At 55.2% G+C, this 9,585-nt stretch overlaps 2 protein-coding genes across 3 annotated transcripts in view; one reads left to right on the top strand and one right to left on the bottom strand.

Annotated features, from left to right (window-relative positions):
* The window catches only part of Lrrc3c (leucine rich repeat containing 3C), a 22,197-nt gene extending 16,212 nt beyond the window's left edge, over positions 1 to 5,985 (bottom strand). The window contains exons 1-2 of the mRNA XM_012515304.2: positions 5,961 to 5,985; positions 3,643 to 3,892 (exon numbers count right to left, since the gene is read on the bottom strand). Coding sequence (XP_012370758.2) covers positions 3,643 to 3,892; positions 5,961 to 5,985 — 275 coding nt within the window. The remainder of the gene's footprint in view (positions 1 to 3,642; positions 3,893 to 5,960) is intronic.
* Ormdl3 (ORMDL sphingolipid biosynthesis regulator 3) lies at positions 3,718 to 9,245 on the top strand. 2 transcript variants are annotated; one of them, XM_004633714.2, is made up of 4 exons: positions 3,718 to 3,843; positions 6,662 to 6,859; positions 7,651 to 7,802; positions 7,941 to 9,245. In XM_004633714.2, exons 2-4 carry the CDS (start codon positions 6,686 to 6,688, stop codon positions 8,074 to 8,076), a joined length of 462 nt encoding a protein of 153 aa, XP_004633771.1. In that variant the 5' UTR covers positions 3,718 to 3,843; positions 6,662 to 6,685; the 3' UTR covers positions 8,077 to 9,245. The 2 variants fall into 2 exon arrangements, with proteins under 2 accessions (XP_004633771.1, XP_023573960.1); XM_023718192.1 differs by having other exon boundaries at positions 3,760 to 3,843; positions 6,667 to 6,859.
* Positions 9,246 to 9,585: the final 340 nt, after the last annotated feature.

The following is a 9,585-nucleotide window of genomic DNA, read 5'->3' as shown; positions in this document are numbered from 1 at the left end:
GTTGCATAAGTTCTGGTATGTTCTATTGTCCTTTATCATTCAATTGCATTTTATTTATTTATTTTGGTGGAACTGGGGATCAAACTCAGGCCACAGCATTTGCCAGGCAAGGGCTTATTCCACTGAGCCATCTCCCCGGCCCCATCATTTAATTGTAGAAACTGTCCTTTTTCTTCTTTGATTTCATCAGTGACCCATTGGCTGTTTAGGCGCTATTTGATTTCCATGTGTTTATGAAGTTCTTGTGGTTTCTTTTGCCACTGACTTCTAATTTCATTGCACTGTGGTCAGGTAGTATGCACGGAACAATTTCAGCTCCTTTGCATTTACTTCAGCACGCCCTATGAGCTAGTACATGCTCTATTTTGGAGAATTCCCCATGTAGAGTTGAGAAGAATGTGTATTCTGATACTGTGGGGTGGGGCACTCTGTAGACAGCTACTAAGTCCATTTGTTCAAAAGTGTGGTTCAGTTCTGGTATTTCATTGTTGATTTTTTTTAAATTTAGTTGATCTATTTGTGACAGTGGGGTATTGAGGTTCCACGTTATAATTATCTTAGTCCTTATTTGATTTTTCATGTCTGTTAACATTTTTTTTTTTTTTTTTTTTTACATAGTTGGGTGAGCTGATATTTGGTGCATATATACTTACGGTTGTTACCTCTTCCTCTTCGACTGTTCCCTCTACAAGGATGTAGCAATGTTCTTTGTCTCTTAGTCCTTGATTCAACTTCACTTTGTCTGAAAATAGAATAGCCACCGCTGCTTTTTTTCTGGGCTCTTGTCCCATGGAGTACTGTCTTCTGTTCTTCGACTTTTAGTCTATGAATTTTTTGAATTAAATGTGTTTCTTGTATGCAGCATATTGTTGAATCTTGCTCCTTGATCCATTCGGTCAGTCTGTGTCTTTTGAAGAAAGTCTGAATGCCAAAGTGAGGCCTTATCTATCTCAGAAAAAAAAAAAAAAAAAAAGATTTGTGTGATTGTCCTCATTTTCCCTGAACCCCCATCCCTGGGGAATAAGGAATTTTGTGTCCTACCTTTTCATCTAACCTGGAAAACAGTTTTCCATCTTGCCCCACAGTTTTATTTATTTATTTATTTATTTATTTATTTTGTGTCTGTGTGTGGCCAGCTCAGCCCACCAGGGGGCAGGGCTGGCTGGCATGTGGTGCTGGGGGATTGAACCGTGGTCCCTGTGCTTTGCTTGGCTTAGCTTATTCTAAGTAGGTGCTTTAGACCACTGAGCCATCTCACCAGCCCTATTTATTTATTATATTATCATTTTTTAAAAATGTATTTGGTACAGCATCTCACTGCACAGCCCGGACTCTTAGTGATCCTCCTGTTTTTGGCCTTCCCAGTGCTGGGATTACAGGCGTGTGGCACCACGCCGGGGTGGCCGGCTCAGCACGCCTGTGGCAGGGCTGGCCCAGCCCGTGGGTGCCTGCGCTTGCCTCAGCAGGTACTCTGCCCCATGCCCTTCCGTCAGTGGGTGGGCCACAGCCTCTTCCTCAAGCTCTCAGCGGGCTCTAGCTTCCCCTCGTGTGGCTCCTGCTGGCATGGCCTTCCTCACACACTGCAGCTTTTCCTATGCAGGGGAAGCTTCTTTACAATGTGCTACCAGGCTGGGCATGGTCTTGCATGCCTGTAATCCCAGTACTCTGGAGGCTGAGGCAGGAGGACCACCACAAATTCGAGGGCAGCTGGGCTACATAGTGAGACTTAAAAAAAAAAAAAAAAAAAAAGCGTTACCTGATGTGTCACTATGGCCCTGAGGCGTGAAGAGTTTTCAGCTTCCTGGCACACAGTCCTGATTGTTTGTCCTGGGGGTTGCCATTCATCCTGAAGAGGTCCCAGGGCCAGCCACAGTGGAAGGGGGCTGGGTTCCAGGGTAATTACGTGGGTCAGGAGCTGGAGAGGGACAAAGAGGAGGACAGACTGTGGTTCAATGAGACAGAAGGTGGTCTACAATGGGTCAGAGTGAGCCAGAAGTTTATGCGTTCCTACTGTTGGAGGAACCCTTGATAACCAGTTATTAATGTGTCATGCACATCCGGACACTTTCCCATGGCCTCTGCATTCATCAGAGCCTCACTAGTGATGGTGACCCTGTCTGGTCACTGAACTTCACAGAGTTGTGAAGAAACTGGCCAAGACCCAGCGTTTGGCCAACTTGATGGTGGATGGAAGAATCCTGGAGAAAAGACAAAGGCATGGAGAAGACTCACTTTGGAAAAACTAGAGGTACTATCCTTGCCTACAGGCCGGGCAAGATTCTGTCCCACTGGCTGCAGATGTTTACTTTGTCTGCAGAGAGATAACTGAAAGCAAAGGGACCGCCGGCAGCCAGCATGCACTTTTGGGTGACACAAGATGGGGCTTTTTCAGGGCCTGTGCTTGTGACTTGGATCATGAGATAAATGCTTGAAATATTTGAGAAGCTGACTGCTCTGTGTTGTTCAGATTCCCAGCTGCCTGGTGCTTGCTAGCTGCCTGCTAGCTCCACTCCAGCTTTGTGGCAACTGGTTCCTGGTAGCCCCCTGAAAAGAGGAGGGTGAGCAGCACAAGGGCTGGGTAGCCTGGACCAGCCTCCTCCTTTCTGTACCAGAACACTCACTTCTGGGCGCATTTAGAAAAGCAAGTTGGCACGCCACAGCATCGCTGGATCCTGCTATTCCAGCCCTGCCACACAGGGCAGAGTGTGGCCCGAGAGGCAGGCGGGGGAGTGGAAACTACCGGGACAAGGCCCTCTTGTTGACATGGAGAGTGGGAGTGACCCAGGAGACATTAGGACTCATTTAGCTTGGCTTCTTACAATGCAATAGGTGTTTTACACACATACTTTGGAATTCACACAAAAACCGCGGAGATAGGATTTCACAGGTGTGGAACTGGAGATTAAGTCAGCGATCAGCTCAGGGTTAGACTGCCAGTAAAGGGGCATCTACAGTATGCTTTGGCTGTAAAATCTGTGCCCTCGCTTTTGGAGTACGCACACTTGAAACTGCAGACCAGGTCTTCCCACCCAAAGCCACACAGATAGGAGGCAAAAGCTCACATTTCTCAAGGATGCTTTAAAAAAAGAGATTTTTTCTGGCACCTGACCTATTCTGATATCTGCTGCAGGGAGACCCAGGATGTAGCCGGCCCAGGGCAGCCTAGGTCAGGTGTAGTTGAGAAGCAGGCCAGGTATGGGCTCCATTCTCTGCCCTGCAGACCCTCATCTCAGCAAATGTCTAAAAATCCAACCCCAGGGGTCCAGCAGGTCAAAGGGCTGAACCAAGCTTGCTTCTGGAGTTGCCAGTGTCGGGCCAGGATTCAGGCAGTGGATGGGGAAAACCTCGGCGTCGGGGTCAGAGCATCTCAGCAAGTATCTACTGAAAGGTACTTACAACTTCCTTTCTCTGCAAAACCCTGGCAAGGGTAAAACATAGTTCCATGGTGCAGGTGCAAGAGCTGGAGTTGCTACACACCAAAGTAATACCGACCAATCTCACTATCGCGGAAAACTTTCAGCTGGTCCTAGTGAAGTCAGAGCCAGATTTCAGGTCAAATCTGGAGAATTAGCTTCCTTGGAGGTGCTGGCCCCAGAAGAAACAGAACTACAACTCCCAGAAGGCGCAGCAGGGTTCGCGTACAAACGCCGCAGAGAACTACAACTCCCAGGAGGCATCGCGCGACCGGCGCGGATCGTGACATCACCGTGGGGCCGGCCGCAGGGCGCTGATTCGGTGTTAGGTGCCAGCAGGGAGCCGCCGCCGCTGGTGGTTGAAGCTGCTGGGGCAGCCGGTCCTTGCTCCCGGGAGCCGTCCCGGGGCCTCGACCTCCAGCCCCGCGCGGTGAGTCCTGACGGGTGGTCCTGGGCTGGCGGAACAGGAGGTTCCGGGGCTAGAGGAGGGACAGGAGAAAATGCGAGGAGGCTTCTGGGGAGGCACCCGAGCTGGGGGAGACCTGGGCCGGGTGACTGGGGTTCGAGGGGCGCGTCGCTTCCGAAGGGTGCCCACCAAGGAAGGGGGATCAAGAGGCCGGGGTGGAACGCCGGGGAGGAGCGCCTCGGTTGGGGGCGGGGGCGAAGCAGCTGGGTTTCGGAGACAAGGTTCGACTTTCTCCGGGCCGGGGGACGCGTGGAGATGGGGGAGTGGGCCCGAGTGCGAGGTCGCTCCACCTGGGGTCCCACCCGAAAAACCCAAAGAAAAGCGGAGATCCGACTCCTCGCTCGCCCTGCCTCGGAGTCAGCGAGGCTTCGCTTTCTTTCCCCTCCGCCTCCTCTCGAGTCCCGGAGGCTGGGCGGAGGAGAGGTGCGGAGCTGTAGCTGGGCCTGCAGGTGGGGGACGAGGACTGAGTTGTAGTGGCATCGTGGGGTGCAGCTGCAGATTCCCCGTCGGGGTCCCCGGGCCTGGGTGGGTGTGCTGCTCACCCAGAAGGTGGTCCGTGAGTTATTTAAAGAGCTGCTGTTTTCTGCGGGAAGGATTGGGAAACACCTAGTGGCCGCCCTGGGGCTCCCCGTTCCTCGGGTGAGTGTCCGCAGACGCGTTGAGCCCGGATTTTTGTGTCTAGAGCCCACGGGAGGAAGGCCGGGATAACAGCTACCAGCAGAAAAGTGGTTAAGAGAACAGAGTTGCTTCGGGCTCTGGTTTGAGACAGGTTGTGAAACCACTTCAGGGGCCGGTGCTAGCAGCCACCTGCCAACTGTGGCTGCCAAACTCTTCAGCGTCAGCCCCGTTTCTCTGTTTATGGGAGAAGGGTCAGTTGCTTACTACCCATCGCAAGGGGAAAGTCTCAAGAGTACTTTCTGGCCGCCAGCCTTTCTCTTCGTTTACTGATGTTTTTGGGGGACCACTTTGTGTTCAGGGGTCAGGAAGAAGCTTTCCAGGACTTCGGAAAGCTTAGAGCCTAAGTCTAGGTCTTTCCTTGATTCATTGAGCTTTGTTGGGTGCCCTGTCGCAGTGAGAAGGGGCGTGGGGTCTTGTGATTCAGTACAGCACTGGGACAAAATCCTGGGGAGGGCTAGAGGATTGTGGAGAATAGGGGCTGCAGGGCTGGCTTGTGGAGAGAGGGTGATACAGTTTCTGGTGAGAGTTGGGGAGCCCTTCCTCTCCATTCTGTAAGCCCTTCAGAGCCTGATGTTTCAGGCAGCTCCAGCTCTGCCCCCAGCTGGAAGCTTTTGCCTGGTAGGCGTCCCAGGGGCTGCCTGGTAGGTGTCCCTGGGGCCCTTGGAAGGTAAACAGCTGATTTTCTAGTTCGTTGGGTTTCTGTTGGGCCCAATTAGCAGCTTAATGAGCCTGGCTTCACGTGCATCCCTTCCAGAGAGTGCGTCTGGCTAGCAGTGCACCTGGCTGGGCTCCTGTGTGTTTGCTTGTTGGAAAACTATGTTGTGGGTCATATTTCGCCCGAGGTTTCCAAGATCAGACCTGCCTGGGAAGAGGAAACTTTCTCCCATGATCCTGTAAGGAAATAAGTGGCCCCTGACAAGTCATAGCCCCTGTAGTCTGGGCGGGGATCCTAGCCAAGGAAAGAAGCCTGTGAGTCTGGGGGCCTGGCTGCAGCAGCATCGCATGAAGTGGGTGGTGTCTGACTACCCCCAGAATATCTCCAGCATCCAGAGAGGGGGCTGTTGCCACAGTGATCATCTCGGGATTTTCAAGCAGGCAGGACCCCACCTCAAGTAGGTGGGTGAGGAGGTGCACGGGTTCCTTCTGATCCCACCTCCTGCTGGCTGCAGGGCCTGCAGGCACTGGGGTCAAGCAGGTCAGCGGCAGACCATTCTTCTGGCTGTCTCTGCTCCCTCAGGTTGCTGCCCCCTGGAACTAAGGCAGCAAGCACAACCCTTCTGGTTCCTCCCACTGCAGGGCTTCTCCCAGGGCCAAGGGAGGGAGGTTGGGTGAGGACAGGCAGGGCAGAGCCAGGAGGAAGTGGGGGGAGGCCACGTCTTGGGAGGGGCATCGATACCTGCTACCTGTGGAGCTGTGGGTGCTGGCCATGTTGTCCGTTCTCCCTTTCCCTTCTCTGGCAGGGTAAAGGGACGTGGTGGTTTGGCAACAGGACGGGTGGTGTTGGGAGGGTTAGTCCAAGAGGCTGCCAAATGGATAAAATGTCTGGATGTGTTTTTTTGTGTTACCAACAGGGAGCCTTCCAGGTCTGAGCAGAAGTCGAGCCTGGCCTGCCGCTCTGCCTCTCTCCTTCCCCTTTCCTACTGTGGGCTGGGAAATCTAGAGTTAGAGAATTAGGGGTGGGTGGGAGTGGTGAAGTGCAGACACTCGCTGCAGCAGCCTGTGTCCATTGGCCCCTCTCCCCCTGTATTCCCTAGGGAACGGCTTAGGGAAAAGATGTCTTCTGTCCTGCCGGGACACTGAGTGAGAAGGCTCTGTGCAGCCTCCTCCCCCTCAGGAATGCTGGAGGGAGTAGGGTGGGGTGGACACCTCCTAATGACCCATCCTCCCAGGTGCTGCCAAGGCCTTGTCCAGAAGTAAGGACGTGCAGGGCAGTCCCATATTCATCCAGCCCCACAGTGGAAATGCCTACAGCCAAGGCCGAGGGCCTGTCTGCAGCCTCCTGCCCAAGTATCCAAATGCTAGACCACTCTGTGGGAAGAACTCACGGGTGTGAAGGGGCAGGGAAGGTGGCGTGACCTGTCTCACCTGTGCTGCTTGTTTGCAGAGCAGCAGCATAAGGGGTGGCAGGATGAACGTGGGCACGGCGCACAGCGAGGTGAACCCCAACACACGGGTGATGAACAGCCGCGGCATCTGGCTGTCCTATGTGCTGGCCATCGGGCTCCTCCACGTTGTGCTGCTCAGCATCCCCTTCGTGAGCGTCCCTGTTGTCTGGACCCTCACCAACCTCATCCACAACATGGTGAGAGCCTCGGACCACACAATGGAGCTCCAGGCCAGGTAGCTGGGTGGCGCCCTGACCTCTGTCTCCAGAGCCCAGGCCGTCGACAGTCTCTGCCCCATGCCCTCCTGGCCCAGCCTGCGCACATTTGTGGGAAGAAGCAAATCTGCAGCCGGGTCCATGTCTCCACAATGGCATGGCTCAAGGCCCTGGAAGGTGGCCCTGAGAGCTGAGCCCAGGCCTCAGGGCTCTCCAGCCCCCAGGGATCCTAGGGCCTCGCCTCGGGCAGCAAGACTGTGTGTCTTCCACTCTCCTGCTTCTCTGTCCTTGTCCACCTGCCACCTCTCTGGGGCGGGAACATCCGGCACATAGAGGCTTCGGCAAGACCTCAGGGCAGCATCTCCTTCTGTGCCTGTTCTTTGATCTCTGAATGCCAGGCTTGCGCTCTGCCCGGGGATCCCCTTGTTCTGCCAGGCTCCCGGATGTTCCATCCTGACCTCTTGCCTGTTCCCGCTGCCCAGTAGAGGGAGGCCAGAGGTCACCTGGCACTATTACTGGGTAGAAAAGTTGAGCTTGGAACTCTAAAGGGTTTTTCTTCCCTTTTATGGCCTGGGGGATTGAAGCCAGGGCCGTCTTATCAAGCTATTTTAAATATTGAGACAGTCTCTAAGTGGCTCAGTTGCCCAGCCTGGGCTTGAAGAATTTGTAATCCTTCTACCTCAGCCTCCTAGAGTCCTGGGATTACAGTGGAGCATCACCATGCCAGGCTCCCTGAGCCTTTTGTATCCTCTAATGAGGCCCCTCCCCTCCAGGGCATGTACATCTTCTTGCACACAGTGAAAGGGACCCCCTTCGAGACCCCGGACCAGGGCAAAGCCAGGTTGCTGACCCACTGGGAGCAGATGGACTACGGGGTCCAGTTCACGGCCTCTCGGAAGTTTCTGACCATCACACCCATTGTGCTGTGAGTGCCAGGCCGGGGCAGTACTGGGCGGGCAGGGCGGGGGGCCCGGTGCAGTGCTGGGGAGACGGGGTGGGTCAGCGGTAGCCTGGATGGCCAACCTGAGCCCTCTGCCGCCTGTGGCCGGCCCTCTCCCCGCAGGTACTTCCTCACCAGCTTCTACACCAAGTACGACCAGGTCCACTTCGTCCTCAACACCGTGTCCCTGATGAGCGTGCTCATCCCCAAGCTGCCCCAGCTGCACGGAGTGCGCATTTTTGGCATCAATAAGTACTGAGCCGGCAGGGACGGGCGGATGCGTTGCTGCGATGCTGAAGACCGACCCGGAAGCTGCGGAGCCAGGGCTCCTCCCGGCCTAGTTTCTGGCGCTTCCCCAGTAGCGACTTGGATAGCTTGTAGCAGGGTTGACGTGGGCCCCCTGGCGCTAACCCGTTCTGAATTTTTCGATCTTTTCTTTTTGCCTTTTGAGTAGAGACTCCATGGGGTGGTCAGGGAAGGGGCTGGGCTCCAGCTGACGGCACACTGCGAGGTTGGGACCGAGGCTGAGGAGGACCCTGCTCACTTGTTTACCCAAAGCACTTTACCCCTGCACAGGCAGCGAGGGACTGAACGGTACGCTTCTCCATTGTCTCCATTGGTTTCAGTCTTGGGGGCACGCAGTGTTTTTGTACAGATCGCAGGAAATGGTGGTGGTGCCTGACCTGCCTCACAAGAGCCTCAGGCTCTGCAGCTCCCCTGCAGCCTGCTGGGGCACGGGTGGCCGTCCAGGTGGCCGTCCGACCTGGTGGAGGCTGGGAGAGGAAGCGGGCTGTTGGGTGTTTGATGAGTGTAGAGGGCTTGAGTGAGGAGCTGGACCCAGCGTCCTCTTCTAGCTGTGGTTGGGAGGGCCTTGTTTCTCCTGTGGAGTGGAGGTGGAGTGGGTCGGGGGCTGCTGTGGGCCTGGAGGCTCCCCAGTTGAGAGGCCGAGCAGCCATGGATGCCAGGTCCTGTGGGGTCCCCCCCTCTGATGGTGTGAGGGGTGTGGGGGTGGGAAGCTGCAGCAGAAAGGCTGGGCAGTGGGGCCTCTGCTCCTGTGGGCACTCGCTGGGGCAGGGAGCCACTACACACCGGGGTTGCTGGTCCACAGTACTCTGCCCTAGCAGGGTGAGGGAGAAGCATGGAGTGGCCCAAGAAGTGTGGAGTGGCCCGGGGCGCCATCCCCTTACCGAGTAGGAGCCTGAGCCTGAGCCTGGGCTGGGCAGGAACTGGCTGCAGGGGCTGTGAGGAGCAGGGCCTGAGCGAGGAGGGCAGCCACTCACTCTGGCTTTGCCTCCTGCCCTCCCCTGCCCCCCATGCATCCTAGGGAACTTTCACCTTAAAATCTTTCTAAGCAAAGTGTGAATAGGATTTTTACACCCTTTGTACAGTATTCTGAGAAATGCAAATAAAGGACAACATGTTCCTGTTTCCTTTGTCCAGCTGGTGCTTCCTAGGGGCTCTGGGGAGGATGGCAGCCCCCTGCTGCAGTGGTGGTGGGGGACCCTGGGATGCTGTGGCCCCGAGGGAGTCACTGGTGGTGGCTGCAAGTCAGGGAGCAGGACCTGTTGTCAGTGTCACTGTCAGAGGACCTTCGAGGGCCGGGGAGCTTCAGCACAGCACCTGGCAGGAAGCGCTTTGTGTGAGACACCCACAATATTGTCATTGTAACTGTCACCACTTCCTCAGATGTTGTTCTGGACTCAAGAAATACAAAGGTTTAAACAGGCTGGGCCCACCAGGAAGGACACAGGTGGCCAGAGGCCTGTCT

This window comes from Octodon degus, unplaced genomic scaffold (genome assembly GCF_000260255.1).
Source record: "Octodon degus isolate 3935 unplaced genomic scaffold, OctDeg1.0 scaffold00056, whole genome shotgun sequence".
Lineage (NCBI taxonomy): Eukaryota > Metazoa > Chordata > Mammalia > Rodentia > Octodontidae > Octodon > Octodon degus.
The sequence above is the reverse complement of the archived record's forward strand: the minus strand, read 5'-3'. Positions and strand labels throughout refer to the sequence as shown.

Coding starts and splice junctions, on each gene's coding strand:
- Ormdl3 (XM_004633714.2), top strand. CDS start 6,686: ATGAACGTGGGCACGGCGCACAGCGAGGTGAACCCCAACACACGGGTG. Junction 6,860..7,650: donor CCAACCTCATCCACAACATG/GTGAGAGCCTCG, acceptor CCTCCCCTCCAG/GGCATGTACATCTTCTTGCA. Junction 7,803..7,940: donor ACCATCACACCCATTGTGCT/GTGAGTGCCAGG, acceptor CTCTCCCCGCAG/GTACTTCCTCACCAGCTTCT.